General features: G+C 54.1%; 1 protein-coding gene across 3 annotated transcripts in view; it reads left to right on the top strand.

The window, feature by feature from the left end:
• The first annotated feature begins 2,325 nt into the window (after nt 1-2,325).
• Nucleotides 2,326-16,179, top strand: part of DGKK (diacylglycerol kinase kappa) — a 156,822-nt gene continuing 142,968 nt past the window's right edge. For 2 of the 3 annotated variants that reach the window (XM_048863925.2, XM_048863923.2), the window contains exons 1-2: nt 2,327-2,518; nt 3,300-3,575. In XM_048863925.2, the coding sequence (XP_048719882.2) occupies nt 3,378-3,575 (198 nt within the window). In that variant the 5' untranslated portion in view covers nt 2,327-2,518; nt 3,300-3,377. Of the gene's footprint in view, nt 2,519-3,299; nt 3,576-16,179 lie in introns of all 3 variants that reach the window. The other variant, XM_048863924.2, reaches the window with a different exon arrangement.

The raw sequence follows: 16,179 nt of genomic DNA, 5'->3' as shown, positions 1-16,179 counted from the left end.
AGACTTAACTGAAAGTAACTTAAGAAGTGTTCTTGTCCTTAACACTCAGATGCCCAACTCCCAATGGGATCCAAACCCCAAATAAATCCATTTTACTCTGTATAAAGCTTATACAGGGTAAACTCATAAATTGTTCGCCCTCTATAACACTGATAGAGGGGTATGCACAGCTGTTTGCCCCCCCCCCCGGTATTAATACATACTCTGGGTTAATTAATAAGTAAAACGTGATTTTATTAAATACAGAAAGAAGGATTTAAGTGGTTCCAAGTAATAGCAGACAGAACAAAGTGAATTACCAAGCAAAATAAAATAAAACACACAAGTCTAAGTCTAGTACAGTAATAAAACTGAATACAGATAAAATCTCACCCTCAGAGATGTTTCAATAAGTTTCTTTCACAGACTGGACACCTTTCTAGTCTGGGCGCAATCCTTTCCCCGGCACAGCCCTTGTTTCAGCTCAGGTGGTATCTAGGGGATTTCTCATGATGGTCGCCCCCTTTGTTCTGTTCCACCCACTTATATATCTTTTGCATAAGGCAGGAATCCTTTGTCCCTCTGGGTTCCCACCCCTCCTTCTCAATGGAAAAGCATCAGGTTAAAGATGGATTCCAGTTCAGGTGACATGATCACATGTCACTGTAAGACTTCATTATTCACTTGCCAGCTCACAGGTGCACAGGAAGACTTACAAATAAAACAGAGCCATCTACAGGTAATTGTCCTGGTTAATGGGAGCCATTAAGATTCCAAACCACCATTAATGGCCCACATTTTGCATAATTACAATAGGCCCTCAGAGTTATAGTTCATATTTCTAGTTTCATATACAAGAGTGATACATTTATACAAATAGGATGACCACACTCAGTAGATTATAAGCTTTGTAATGATACCTTACAAGAGACCTTTTGCATGAAGCATATTCTAGTTACATTATATTCATACTCATTAGCATATTTTCATAAAATCATATAGAGTGCAACGTCACAGCAGCACCTACCCATCCAAGGTCAGAGAGAAGATGTTTAATACAAGCCTGGAGTGGCCAGTATTAATTTTTAGAATCTTTGCGGGCCCCCACCTTCTGCATGCGAAGTGCCAGAGTGGGGAATCAGCCTTGACAGTCTCCAAAAAAAAAAAGTCTTTGTCCCTAATCTCCTGCGCAGAAACATCTCACTCATTTTTGTTGAAACTTTCCAAAAATATTCAGCCCCAGACTTGCACGGCATGGACAGTTTCAGCCGCAAGGCTTAAAGTTTGGCAAAAGTATCAGTAATTGAAAAAATGGGCTTACAATGGGAGGTGTCAGGCAACCTTAACAATAAGTGGTACTACCAGCATCCTTTGTAGGAAACAAATCTACACCTTTGGAACATTAGGAAATGTCAGGGCTTGCTTTGAGAGATGTATTTCATTTGGTAACTAACATCCCCCTTCCCCTTTTGGGCCTGCTGTGAGAATTTGGTTCCTTCTCATCAAGGCCCTGCTGTTGGCACAGGACCCAGATCTCCAAGTGCCCCTTGCTGAGCAAGGGCCGCATAAGGAGGGGAACCAGGATGGGGTGGGTAAGTGACACGCCCAAGGTCCCAGGCTCCGGATTGACTTTAGGGTCAGGGAAGACAGAATCACAGAATATCAGGGTTGGAAGGGACCTCATCAACCCCCTTCTCAAAGCAGGACCAATCCCCAGCTAAATCAGGGATCCAGCACAGTGAATGGGTGACACAGCCAGCAATGGAATCGGGAGGCCCGGTCAAGACTAATGCACCCGGCCAGGGAAGGGTTCAGTCCAGGAGGCTGAGAACCCTCCTCATGTCACAAGCAGTAGAGGGGACTGTGCCCCAAATATCCCCCCCACCCCCGCACCTCTCTCTGAGGGCCCCCAGGGCTGGGGCCTGCAGTTCCCCTGGGCCCCAGCAGCCTCCCAGCCAGCCGGGCTGTGTGATCATGAGTAGCCTTGCGAGCCGCAGACAGCAGGCTCGGGCTTGCGGCGCTGAGGGCAGAGACCGGGCCGGTTCGCACAAGCTCACAGCTCCGCAGGGCAGTGGGAGGAGGGGAGGGTGAAGCGCACCCGAGCTCAGCCTGCATCAGGCCGGGGAAGGAGAGCCCCATTGCGCAGCTGGTGCCAGGGCCGGGCGGATCAGGCCCAGAGGGGAGCGGCCCCGCGGCTGCAGCGGGCAGGGCAGGGAGCGGGGCAGGGGGGGCAGGACTGCAGTGCCGGGGCGCCCGAGCTGACAGGCGCGCAGCGCCGGGGGCGGAGGCAGAGAAGCAACATGTGCCGCAGATCGCGGGGCTGCCAGTGAGCTGAGCGCGGCGCCGGCCCCGGGAGCCCGGCCGCGGAGCGATGCGGCGGGGGAGCCCCGCAGCCCAGCCCGCCCCCCGCGGGGCTCGCTAGCGCCGGCTGGGCAGAGCCCGCCGTGACCCTCTCTCCTGCCGGCGGAGGCTGAGCTGGTCACACGCGTTCACTGCGGGAGCCGGCGAGCGGCGGCAGCAGGGACGCGGGGGGCTGCAGGTAAGTGCCTGCCCCAGCCGGGATGGGACTGCCTGGCACGGGAGGGACCTCTCCGCCCGGGGGGGCGCTCGGAGCGCCACCTGTCCTGGCCGTGGCGCGGCGCTTTGCATTGGTATATTCCCACCCCAGCGGGCAGGGACCAGCCTCCTCTTCTTGGGCTTCATCACCTGCCTCCTTGGCTGCTGGGGAAGAGGCTTTCCAGTGGGAATCTCCTCTCCTCTCCTCCCGCCCTCTCCCTCCCCCAGCAAACACAGTAACCGGGGCAGGGGAGTGGAGGGGTGCATTTGGGACTGACGGGGTGGGGGATTTGCTGCGGGTCCCCCGAGGATAGGACAGAGTGTTCTTGTTATTGCCAAGGGGTGAGATGCCCTGGCTGGAACTGTACCCAGCAAGCCCTGCAGGCAGCAGCATGAAATAAAAAGCAGCCTGAGAAGGAAGCTGGGCTTTGCACAATTGTTGTGATCGGAGGGTGAAAAAAGAGGAAGAGTTTGGAGGAAAAAAAAAAAGTTTGACAGCAAAGCAGCTGTTTTGTATTTTGACATCCAGGGTGAATTTCAGAGGCGAGGAAGTGCCTGCATTTCAAACTACAACCTCCCCAGAGCATTCAGTTACAAACCTCCATGTGCTTCCAACCCCACTGCTAGCCCTCCCCACCCCTCCCATGATCTGAATGTCTCACGGGGACATGGGAGGGGGATCCCACGGTGGCAGGGGAGCTCTGCGAACTGGGGCCCAAGTGCTGGGTCTCTCACAGAGCATGTCGCCTTGTCCTTTTTTGAAGGTTTGTAGGAAGTGGAAGAGCCCTGAGCCCATCTGGGATCTGCACCTCAGTCGCACGCCTCAGCGAGACGCTCTGGAGATGGCAGAGAAACTGGTCCCTGGGGACTTGTTTTTCAGGAAGGCTAGGGAGTCGGTGTCTTCCCTGGACTCGGACAAGCTGGCCCCGGCCTCCACTGAAGGAGCTGGCGAGGAGTCCTCTGACAGTGAGGGTGAGCAGGAGGGCAGCTCTCACAAGCTCATCAGGAAGGTGTCTACGTCGGGGCAGATGAGGAGCAAGGTAAGGGAGCCGGGGCCCATTGATGGGAGCTGTGTCTCTGTGCTGTGGTGGGGCAATGACCAGGATGTTTGTGGTGAGACCTCAGGGTGGAGGGAACCGCCGTGGCCAGGCCGTGAGGTGAAGGCCAGGTTTATCAGTTCCTCGGCTGGGGGGTGTCGGGGCAGCTCTCCTTCAGTCAGCACAGCTGCCTGATGAACACCAGCCAAGGATGTTGCCCAGCACGTGTTTGTGTGAACAACAGCTCTTGTGTAACACAGGGCAGAAATGTTCTGCTGGGGCCAGACCCCAGGGAAGCAGCAAAGGAAGCTGCAACTGGGTCCAGTCTGCACCCAGAGTCCAGATGATGACAGGTGCCTCCCTGCAGATACAGGAGCAGAGTGATGCCAGAACAATACAACTGTGGAGCTGGAGTGGGGTGGGACATTGCTCCCAGGAAGCCAGGCTAGAGACTGGGGCTGATTCCCTTCTCACAGCTGCATGAATCAGGAGGCTAGCGGGCTTAGGCAGGTGTAAAACTGGTGTCAGGGTATTCAGGATCAGCTCCTCTACATCCATATGTTGGGAAAGGGTGAAAAGGAACCCAGATCCCACCCCAGCTTTAGAGACCCAAGAGCTGTCCCCTTCAGAGGAAGGTGTGAGGTCCCCTGAAGCATCTGGTATTGGGTACTAAATTATCTGTGGGTACTTGGCTCCCAGGTTTCATTTCAGCTCAGTGCAAAGATAGGGACATTTGGAAAAATGAGATCTGGGTTTGGATTTCAACACCCACATGATTTGGGGGCGTGAGAATCTGGGGGTTTGATTGTCTCCTCGAAGAGCAGGGGTCTGTGATTCAATCAGGTCATTGCTCCTCCTAGCTAAAACTTTCTGTGTCCCAAAAGGAGAATTGAGCCCCTCACCTAGACAGAGAGACAGAGGGGTGCGCATATGGGGACGGATCGAGGTGTGCGCATGTGGGAACGGATAGAGGGGTACGCATATGGGGATAGATAGATATACCTGGTGGCAGAAATTGTAAGCAAGGATTTGTAAACGTGTTCTGTATTCTTATTACTTATTTGTGTTGTTGTGATGCCTGGAGATCCCAACCATACATACATAATCTAACCTCTTGTAGCTCTGGTATATAGGCCATGTTGGATCCCCTATGGACAGCCTCTCAGATACTTTAGCCACTCAATTAAATTCTCCATAAACTTGTCCTGATCTCATCTGATGAGAAAAACCTTCCAGATTTTACATACTGGCTGGTTGTTGTTGCCTGGGATTCAATGAGAGCTTGGGGAACAGAATAGCAATAAATGCCTTTTTGGTAGGACCTACAACAAACAGTGTTGTGAGTTCCCCCTGCTGCCTCAGCAGCACAGCCAGGGGTCTGGTGATGCTGCAGTATAGATAGCGAGGGTAGCAATAAAAGTAGTTAGCTCTGTTTGGAACACAGGTGAGACCGAAAGAGTCCGTGCTGGACAAATGGCAAAAATAAACCAATTAGCAAGAGACATTTCATTTGATTTTTTAAAGAAGATCTTAGAAACAATAGAGAAAAAAATCAATTATCAGCCATTTAAAAATTAGCTGATAAATGTTCTTTGAAATCCATCTCCAGACAGCACCCAGAGACAATGATTGTTACTGTAAAAGATTTAGATGTTTGTATGAGTCAAAACAGCATCTGCAGTTAAACTGGGGAAGAGTAAAAACGACAAGAACTACTAAACTTCATGCTGCAGGGCATAAACCGATTACCAGCTAGGGGGTCAGGAAGGAATTGTCCCTAAGGAATAGCACTGCACAGTGAGGTGCACCGGGTTATACTCTGTCCTCCGAAGCATTTGGCAGTGGAGACAGGAGCCTGTGCTCCATGGACCTTTGGTTTGCTCTGGAATGGTAGGTCCTCAATTCTTATTAAAATGTGTTATTGGCAGCACCGCTCATCGCAAATTGGCAGATGAGAAATGAAAGACAAGCCATTCCCAGAAGTGCCGCAAAGGGGAAAACAAACATGGCAGATGTCAGGAAGGTGGGCCTGGAAAAGTGCTCAGGGAAGCAGAACATATTGTCTTGTTTATGTCTAATAGCATTTAAGATTTATCTTCTTTTCTTGCATGTGCATATAAGGTCAGATTCTGCTCTGATACATCAGTGTCAATCTGGACATCAGTGTCAATCTCCATTTAAGTCAATAGAGAAACTGGTTTTACACCAAATTAACTAAAATCATAATGTGGAAGCCACAGAGTATGTCAGAAGAAAAATCAAAACAAGGAAAGTTGCTTTGAGCTAATGTGGCGCATCTACACTGGAGATTTGCATTAGTATAGCTACAGCTCAGCAAAAATCCCTCCTACTGAGAAGTCCTGAAACTAGCTGGGTCAGTTTCCCATTTGTTTCTCGTCAGTTTCACTCTCTGGCTCCCTGTCCCTAGCACAGACCCCTTGTGTTTGCAATTCCAGCATTGCAGGGAAAGGTTTCAATAATGCTTGTGTGAAAAAATGCCCTCTCCCCAATTCCCCCTGTTTTTGGGGCGTTAACATGAGCCGCACGGGGAAATACCTTGTCATATCTGCCCTTGGTAAGTTTTAAAAAAACAGAATCTAAATCTGGAGTTTAGAATGAGTTGTTAATAATGTTCCTGAGGGCTGCCACTCATCCTGAAGCTGTCAGCACTGTCTCAATGCTACCCACATCCTACAATGTTGCCACCTGAAAATGTATCGAGGGCGAGCAAAGTGCCCCCTCCCCTCCCCAGGACAGTGTGATGCCATCACATGAGTAAGTGAGATGGCCTCTCTCCTCTGCGCTATGGGGTGGGCAGTGTTGGCACTAAACTTTGAGGCAGGATTGTGCCGTTCAATGGAATTCTGTTACCTGAGTGCCGGAGGAAACAGGGGTATCTAGTGTACTGGATAAGATCAGAGCAGGCTCGGCTGGTGCTCTAACAGGCAGATGTTCTGGGCTACTGAGTCAGGAGCTGGGTTCTAGTAGCAGTGATCTCTGCCCAGGTGAACACCATGTTGCTCATCTGTGCCACCAGTCTGCTCATCTGGACTGGCATCAGCTGAGCTTTGTGGGTAGCTCAATCCAACTCTTTGGGCTAGAGGACAAGCCCAGGTCCATGGGTGGGGGGGCATCTCAATATTATGATATGACAGCTCCAGTAATGCATTTAATCACAAAAAAGAAAATAAGGCCTGTTGGCACAGGTTCACCGCTCTCTGGCCAGACTGCCTGGAAGGGCACCAGGCCTCAGAGAGGTCAGTGACTGCTCTAAGTACCAGATGGTTGCTGCTGGCGGGGGGAACATGCTGTGGGAAGAGTGGTGGAGGATAGCTGGGAGATAGATGTGCATGGGCTACAAGGGCCAGGTTATGCCTGTGAGGAAACTATAGCGGGGACCAGGGGAGCTAAAATACAGCAGATCAAATGTTAAAATGTTCAGCAAGTGATTGAGAAGGGAGGGTTTTGTACAGGATCTGTCCATTGCACCCGGGGGGGGGGGGGGAGAAGCCATGTGCAATGGGTGTATTTGCCAGTGTCTTCGGCTGGAGGGGGTGTCTTCCTAGGCCCTCCATCATGCAGTGTTTTTCAAAGGGACTGAGCCCTGATCAGACAAGCTTTGAGTGAGCCTCTCTGGGCTGTGGAATCAGTGACAGCAGCAGCAAGGCCTATTGTGTTAACATGCACGATTTCCCAGGATGAGTCACTGCTGCAGTCACCCACAATGAAACAAGCTCATCGCATGACGGTGTTGCTTGGCCGGGCTGGGATTCACACATGTCAGCGATAACCGAATAACATGTGGAGGGCACCACTGAACTAAGTGAGCCTTGAGCTGTGTGGGGGCCGCTCTTCCCCCCCAGCCTTGCACTGGAAGTGGTCATTTGCTCCTATGCAAAGCAGGTGGAGAGCTCTGATACAGGGGCATTTTGCCCCCACATGGCTTGGGAATAAATGACCATGTACAGCTGGTCGAGGGGGAATCTGTCCCAGGGCTTTTCCCTCTCCCAGTAAGTAGAGAAAAGAGCAGGCTCCCTGGAGACACAAGCATCTCCTGGCTCCTTCCCTCCAGGTGCTGGGATGGTGCTGACACTAGTTAGAATAACACGAGCTGGTGATGGAAAACTGTAGTAGTCTGCCCTGACCCTGCCGGAACAGTGCAGGCGTGCTCCTCCAGACTCTCCTCCAGGGCTCTGTGCAGTCTAGTTATAAGTGGGATGCTTTCCCTCAGCCCAGTAGCTCTCTCTCCTAGGGGCTTTTCCTGATGCTCAGTCTAAATCGGGGTGGGCAAACTTTTTGGCCCAAGGGCCACATCGGGGTGCGAAACTGTATGTATGAAGGGCCGGGTAGGGAAGGCTGTGCCTCCCCGAAGAGCCTGGCCCCCACCCCATCCACCTCCCTTACTTCCCTGTCCCCTGACTGTTCCCGCCCCCCCAACCTCCGCCCCATCCAACCGCTCTCCGTCCCCTGACCGCCCCCCGCCCCCGAACCTCCGCCCCATGCAACCGCCCCCTGCTTCCTGTCTCTTGACTGCGCCCCGGGACCCCCTGGCCTCCTTACCATGCCGCTCAGAGCAGCATGGCTGGCCGCCGTGCCGCCTGGCCGGAGCCAGACACACTGCCGTGCTGCCCTGCATGAGCGTGCAGCCCCGCCACCCAGAGCGCTGCCTTCCCTGCTGTTGGCTGCAGAGGAGGGGGAGCAGCGGGGGAGGGGCCAGGAGTTCAGGGGCTTGTCTTCTAGCCGGACGTGGCCCACGGACTGTAGTTTGCCTACCTCTGATCTAAATGCTGTGTTTAAGAACTGCATCCCCATTGAACTGTCCTCCCCGCGCTGGCGATATGGGGCTCAGGACTGAACACTACTGTCCTGATTCCCCCACTGCCCTGCCTCTTGAGGCCCCCCTGATTCCCTGCTGGCCTGCCCCTTGGGGGCCTCCACTATCCTGCTCCTGGTGCAGTCGTTTACCTCCGTGGAGAGAGCTGTGATGGCATTAATTCTGGAAATGTTCCATGGGTGAGAAAGCTAAACAACATCAATCGGGCTGGGAAAAAAGGTTTCATTTGCTGATGAGCAGGACAAACTCCCTACAGGGCTCCCTGGTGAGACGGAGGGGCAGAGGGAAAGTTCCAGTTGGGCAGCCATGTATGGGATGGGAATGAGCAAGTATCACTGTAGTGGTGAACCCATGGCCCCCAATGCCCTGGCTGGGAAGGGACGTGCAGGGCACTGGAGCTGGCATTGGCTGCTGTTCACTTGGAATTCCCATGCAGGGCAAGCACGCTGGTGGGTTGGCCCTAACTTTGCCTGACGGCTGTCTAATCATCTGATGTTTGCTGATGCCTGCATGAAGGAAGTGCCTTATGGCATGCTGCCATGTGGGTAGCTCTGATGCTGCCAGGACAGGCTGGGAACCTCTGCTAATCTGGGTGGCATCCTTACGCAGGGAGAGAAAGAGTCACCTGCCAGAAGCCTGAGAGAATCAGCAGAGTGTGCGGGTAACTCAGGGGCATCTGCCCCAGGCCTGTTCAAGGGCCACGTTGGCCACTTGTTGATCGCAGCTATGGACTGGGGCGTCTGCAGATCCCAGCATGCATTGCTGCACACCAGCAGGTGAAGCATTGCATGCTGGGCCCTGTGGCTCCGGGTGTATTAATGGGAGGACACTGCTGCGTTCTGGGAGCTGCAGATGGCATTCCACAGTGATGCAGAGCAGGGATGGCCTGGCCTTTGCCCAAGTCAAGCTGTGGCTGGGGGCTGGAAGGGTCCCAGCAAGGAGAGCAGCCTCTGGCTCTTTTTGGGATCAAACATACCTGTTTTTCACTAGGCAGCAGCGCTTTGCCCTCTGGTAGCTGCTTTCTCCTGCTCCCTGAGCCCACTGTGAGGTCTTGGGCCCGTATTCACTATCCCTAAGGGAGTGGGGGCCTTTGCACCTCACCTGTGTGCTGCTCCTGGGGGCTGGTTTGAGCCCTAGCATGGGTTAGTGCAGTGTGATGGCTGTCGACAGCCCCAGCAGCTGGAGTTCCAGGAAAGTTGCAACCATCCCCTCCTTCCTGAGACATGTTCCCTGCACCATGGGCTCCTGTGGGAGGTGGCGATGGCTCTTCTCCTCTCAGGACTCTCCCTATGCCCAGGGCATTTCTGTATAACCCCTTTGTGGCAGCTGGAATGACGGTGCCATCACAGCATGTGTCTGAGCTGGAGGGATGGGCCAGAAGGCTATCAGGCTAGTGACTGCAGGGAGCAATCCTGCATCAGCAAGAGGAAGTAGAAATTAGATCAAGGAGGCCTTCTCTTGTGGTTAGTGCATGGAGGAGTCAAAGGAGTCAAGGTGACCTGGGTTCTAGTCCCAGCTCTGGACAGAAGTGTTGTCTAGTGGTTGGAGCAGGTGACAGGGATTCAGGATTCCTGGGTTCTACCCCGTCACTGACTTGCTGTGTGAAGTTGTGTAAATCATGCTTCAGTTTCCCCATCTATAAAATTGTCATTATCTACCTCTTCCCTCTATAAATTCCATGGTTCTGTTGCAAAGGCAGATATTGTTGCTAATTAGCAGTGAAGGATGAACCGCAAAGAGTTTGAGGTTCAGTTCAGAGGAGCAGCTAAAAGCTTGGATGCTAAATCTAAAGGCTCTTGGGTTTGCTGAGCTGGGATCTGAAAACAGTCTCTCCTGAGACTTCCAGTCCCTCCTGCGATGAGCACTGTGAGATCAGGGAGTTTTGGTGCTTCTGTTCCTGGTGCAACCCTCGCCAAGCCGGAGGAGCGTGAGAAGTGAATGAAAGCAACACCGTGTAACACTGAATTGGAGACCTCAAGCCAGGCTGAGTGCATGGAGCGTGTCTAGCCCTTCCCGGGCACTTATTGAGCAGAAATAGGCTGGTGTGTCGGAGCTGGATGGCCGGCTGTGCACAAGGCACCCTGCCTAGAGTGACGCTTTCCTCGCCATGAGAGCATAGGGGCTGGTGTCTGGCAGTGTGGAGAGCTCGCCAGCTGAGACCCAGGCAGAGGAAGATGCTTGTTAGTAATCTGAGCTCACCCTTTTGTCAATTCCAAGCTGTAAAGACTCCTCTGACAAGAAACAGCTCTGCTGAGGGAGGGAATGTGTTCTAGTGGTTAGAGCAGGGGCCTGAGAAGCAGAACTCCTGAGCTCTGATAATGACTCAGTGTGCTCAGCTTTGGACAAATCACTTCCCCTCTCCATTCCCCATTGTAAATTGGGGATAACGAATTGGAAAGCTAAACGCCTTCCTGTCCCGAAGGAGCTGGGAGGGGCTTGGGGCGGCGGATGCCCCGTGGAGCCTGCGTGGGACCTTTCCAGCCATTTGTCTTTCTGGAGAGCAGAAGAGGAGGCCAGGTGTGGTGGGAGCAGAGGAGCAGTCTTGCTCAGAGGCAGAAATGGGCCCAAGCCAGGACTCTCCCAGGAGACACTCCCAAAAGCCCACCCTAGGGAAGTCTGGGTCTGGACCATGTGAGCAGAGGACTCAGTTCCCAGTGGCATCCTGCAGACCACATGGATTGGCTCTCTCCAGCATGGCTGAGCGGGGGAGGACAGGAGAAAACTGAGCACCACCCTCAGGGAGCGTGTGCACCAGCCGTGCCAGGGGCTGAAGACAGAATGTTCTGCTGCTGGCACAGGTGGGCTGGCAGGGGGATGCCCATTTGGTGTATCTGTCTCTGGCAGGCGGCCCTGTGGAGCCGTTCACGACACTCTCTCTGCATTTGCTCCCTTGATGAGCTGCCTTATTTATCTGGCGCCTGCACCGGTCTTGTAAAGCAGACGCGCGACTGAGCCCCCACCCCATGGTCACGGCCCCCCCTTGCCTTCGGTGCCACATCCGCAGGGGGTGTCGGCCCTTTCCTTCAGACCGGCCCTGCTAATTGGGCGGTCGGAGTAGGTGGTGTTGTCATCCCCAAGCAGAGGAGATCTGGGCTTTGCAGCAGTGTCAGGACAGCCTTGCCCCTGCCCTGCTCCTCACCAGGCTAATGGAGCTCGGGGCGGGGGGCGAGCAGTGCTGGTAGCAGCAGCGCTTGCTGGTGAGGGTGGCAATGCCGCTGCACATGACACATTCCTTGTTCTGAGGCCAGGGAGCCATGCTGGCCTAGGCACGGCTGAGGGGGGCCACCCCACAGACCCTGCCTGGGCCGGGTGAGGGGGTTCCCATGGGCGATCAGCAAGTGTTAAGCTCTGCTGATGGGCTGGGGGGAGACTGCCAGAACTCAACTCACCTGCCCCTTACCTGGGACGTCAGAGACTCCGATTCCTCATGGGGCCCTGCTGGCTTTACTGGGCTGGTGCATTCACAGCTCTTGTGGCGAGCGCTTGCAGCTCAGAGTGGGAGGGAAGCACAGGGAGGCAAGGCCGGATTAACCTGTTATGGGCCTGGTGCCAAACATATTTGTGGGCCCCCATGGAGGCAATGGAGCATGGCATGGGGAGGTCAGTCCCCAGAGCGAGGGGCCAGCCAGGGGCACTGGGGCATGGCATGGCAGAGGTGGCCCCGCTCTGCCCAGCCCAGTGCAAGGGCACTATTTACAAACTGGCAATTGCCAGACGCACAGTGGCCTGCCCAGCCCTGTGCTGCCAGCATGCCCCTTCCCCTTGGGGGTAGGCCCACGCTGCACCACACCCCCCCGCCCAACACCAGAACATCCCCTGATTCCCTATGGCCAGAGCCCCCCTGGACCCACTATGCCCAGCACCACCCCTCACAAATGCACAGCACCCTGCACAACACCACCTTTGCCCAGCGCCCCCATGCCCACAGCCCCACCACAACTGCCCAGCACCCCCCACAGAACCCCCACTCCCAGGTGCCCCAACACACACATCTTCCCTGCAACCTCACGCCCAGCACCACCCCGGAACCTCCCTAGGGTGACCAGACAGCAAGTGTGAAAAATCGGGACGGGGGTGGGGGGGTAATAGGAGCCTATATAAGAAAAAGACCCAAAAATCAGGACTGTGCCTACAAACTCAGGACATCTGGTCACCCTAAACATCCCAGAGACCCACTCCCCACCCCCTGCCTCCCAGCCGCACTCACTGGCCCTGCTGGGAGGCGACTGTGTCTGCTGGGCTGAGCCAGCAGCACAGCCAGAGCTGGTCCCGGGGGCGGGAATTGCTCCAGCCCTGCGGGAAGGGCGCGATCAGCCAGGCCAGGGCCTGCCCCAGCTGGGCTCTCTCAAGATGCACTTTCCTGCAGGAGCCCAGGCAAGCCCCCCACACTGTCACCCTCTCCCCACACCTGGCTGAGACTGGCCAGGCTTCTGCACCAGTCCCATGCAGCTCAGCTCTAGGGAGACAGGCGGGGCCCCACAGGGGGTGGGAAGCAGAGACTGCCCAGAGCTGGAGGTGCACGGGGGTCCAGCCAGGGGGCTGAGAGGAGCAGGGGGGTGGGGTCAGGGGGCGGAGAGGAGCTCTTGGTCTGAGGAGCAAGTGATGGGCGGCAGGGAGCCAGCGGGCTGGCGGGCTCTCAGGGTGCAAGCGGAGCAGGCCGGGGCCCCTTCTAAGCATGGGCCCGGCTCCATGGAGCCGCTGGTCCCATTGTAAACCGGCACTGCAGGGAGGAATTAACCCCGCCCCACTTGTGCCCTCACTGCCCCTGCCCTGGGAGTTAACCTAGCCTCACTCATCCCCCCGACTGGGAATTAAGGTATGTTCTCTTCTAGGCTGGGGCAGGATCAAGTAGCCCTTGGCCATCCCTGGCAGGTGTTGGTGTCCCTGGCCAGGGCTCTGGCCATGCAGACTCCAATCACTGCCTCGATGCCACAGCTGGTGGAAATTTCCCGATGGAAGAGTTTATGTCGGAAAATGCTGATTGCACAAAATCGAACCGTTTTTGCGGGATGGGGTCGATTTCAGCTACATTTCGGTGGCAAAATTGTTGCCCTGTTTAGTTTGGATAAGGTCAAAGCTCTGTGTGTGAACATCCCCGTGTTATGGCCCAGATGATAAAGTGGAGACGAGGCGCATCAACCCCACTGAAGTGAAATGGGAAATTTTGCGATTTTGACTTTTTGCTGGGATTTGGGCTGGAGGCAAATTTGGAAATTCTGGCGTTTCCTGGGCAAAGGAAATCCTGAGTGTGGAGCAGCTCTAATAGAGTCAGAAATATTATGGGCCATTTGACACTGAGCCTGACCATCCGCACAGCTGCTCTGAAAGGGGTTCGAGCTGGAGCAGAGCTTTTAGAAAGACACCAAGGTTTGATTTAAAGACTCCAATGCAGTGTCTGAGGAGTGCCAGCACTCTCTTGGGGAGGGTAGGATTATCGAGAGGAAGGGGCTCAGGGCCCTGGGGTTGTGCATGAGTGGGAAGAAATGCCATAGTACCTGGATGAACAGGGTGGTAAGTGGGTTACAGTGTCATTAAGGGTCAATCCATTTTCCAGTGGACAGGTGTCAGTGTGACAGATCTAATCCCTCCCCGACCAGCCCAAAGCACAATGCAGCATGGCAGGTTCTTAATCAGGAAAGGAGGCTAAGGAAGAAATAGCACCTGTCTGTGGGTAGCTGTGCTCTTCGCTGCCTCTCCAGTGCATGCACAGAGCTTGAAATGGGGAAGGGGAGGGAAAGGTGTTTAAAAGGAAAGGTTCCTTTGATCTGGTTTGTTTAATCATATCCCGTCTTTGTGGCAGTCTCATGGGAGCACCCAGTGCAGAAGGTGGGATGCCTCTCTCTGCCCTTCTGGAAAGAGGAGACCAGGTGCGGTGGGAGCAGAGGAGCAGTCTTGCTCAGAGGCAGAAATGGGCCCAAGCCAGGACTCTCCCAGGAGACACTCCCAAAAGCCCACCCTAGGGAAGTCTGGGTCTGGACCATGTGAGCAGAGGACTCAGTTCCCAGTGGCATCCTGCAGACCACATGGATTGGCTCTCTCCAGCATGGCTGAGTGGGGGAGGACAGGAGAAAACTGAGCACCACCCCCTACCCCTCAGGGGAAAGGGGAGAGCTGTTGAACCTTTCACAAAGAGAGCTTTTGTCTCAACTGTTGTAGGGTGTTTGAGTTAAATTTGTATTAATAAATATAAACAGGGTGAATAAAACATAAGAATGACGTTCCCTGTCAACTAATCAGTTTGTCACCACTCTGTGAGTTCTCCCATTGACCCTTGAGTTCACTAGCAAAAATAGGTCAGACAAGACCTGAATTTCTAAGGAGAAAACAAGCAGAAAAGCAACCTATTGTAATCTTCATTAAATTTTATTGGGTAAGGAGGAAACCGATCCACATCTCACCTTTAGTCACAGCATTTAGCACTAGGAACAACTGCCACAAAGCTAGGAAAGGCAGTTGCTCCAAGATCTAGTGCAGTGGTTCCCAAATTTGTTCTGCTGCTTGTTCAGGGAAAGCCCCGGTGGGTCGGGCCGGTTTGTTTACCTGCCGCGTCCGTAGGTTCGGCCAATCACGGCTCCCAGTGGCCGCGGTTCGCTGCTCCAGGCCAGTGGCAGCTGCTGGAAGTGGCAGCCAGTACGTCCCTCAGCCCGCACTGCTTCCAGCAGCTCCCATTGACCTAGAGCAGCAAACTGTGGCCACTGGGAGCCACGATTGGCCGAACCTGCGGACGCAGCAGGTAAACAAACTGGCCCGGCCTGCCGGGGCTTTCACTGCACAAGCAGCGGAACAAGTTCGGGAACCGCTCATCTAGCACTTAGGTGAATACGGGGAGCATCAGTCTAATCGCAGGTTGGGTAGGAGTTGGGAACCAACGAGGCCTTTAACTCAAATCCTCAAGCAGCTTTCTCTCCCCCAGGGTCTCTGTCTTGAGGAATAGAGATGCTGTTCCACTGCGGAGAGTCAGAGGCCTCGTCTACACGCACATGTGACCTGGTGTATTAAACCAGTTTACTTAAACTGGTGCCAGTCCCTGTGTGAGTGCTCTTGTTCTGGTTTAGCTTAAACCTGTTTCTAATTGACTTAACCTCACCTGGAATAAGCCTGGTTTAAACCAACGTGAATGTCCACATGGCCTTTGGAGTCAATTTAACTCAGTCGGTTTGAAATCACCCCTTGAGGAGAACCAGTGCAGCTCTGTGTGCAGACAAGCCTGGAGGCTGAGCGCTCAGGTCTTCAGCTCACCCACCAGAAGGGCCTGGGACTTTGCTGCGACTCCAGGCCATGGTGCTACCCAGACTCCTTAAATGCACTCTCTTTACCCACAGGGAAACTTCTCATCTGCCTGCCTGCCTGCCTGCCTAGATACTTTTGTGTGCAGTGTTGTCTGTCTGCCTAGGTAGATTTGTGAGCCCTTTATCACAGCAGACTCTGTGCCCCAGGGGGTGGCGTGTGCAGTCTCTATGCTCCTGGAGGTGGTATGCTGCCAGCATATTGTCCCCTGGCACATGCCCATTACATTTCACGGCTCACAGCATGAGTCCATTGGGGCAGCCTGGGGGAAGCTTGCACTCCTGTTGCCCCAGCTATCCGTGGTTCTCTAGTCATGGAGAGGACACCAGCCTCCAGGGCTGTCAGTCTGGCACCAGCACTGAAAAGAAGACAAGAAGTGTGTGCATGCGGGTGGGTGTGAGTATGTGAGCCTGTGAACGTGTGCGTGTGTGAGTATGCCCAGGTGTGACTGTGCATGTGCGAAAGTGTGCACAGGAGTGTGAATGT

The sequence above is a fragment of the Caretta caretta genome, chromosome 9 (genome assembly GCF_965140235.1).
Source record: "Caretta caretta isolate rCarCar2 chromosome 9, rCarCar1.hap1, whole genome shotgun sequence".
Taxonomy (NCBI): domain Eukaryota; kingdom Metazoa; phylum Chordata; order Testudines; family Cheloniidae; genus Caretta; species Caretta caretta.
Note: the sequence above shows the minus strand (reverse complement) of the source record. Positions and strands in the feature narration are given on the sequence as shown.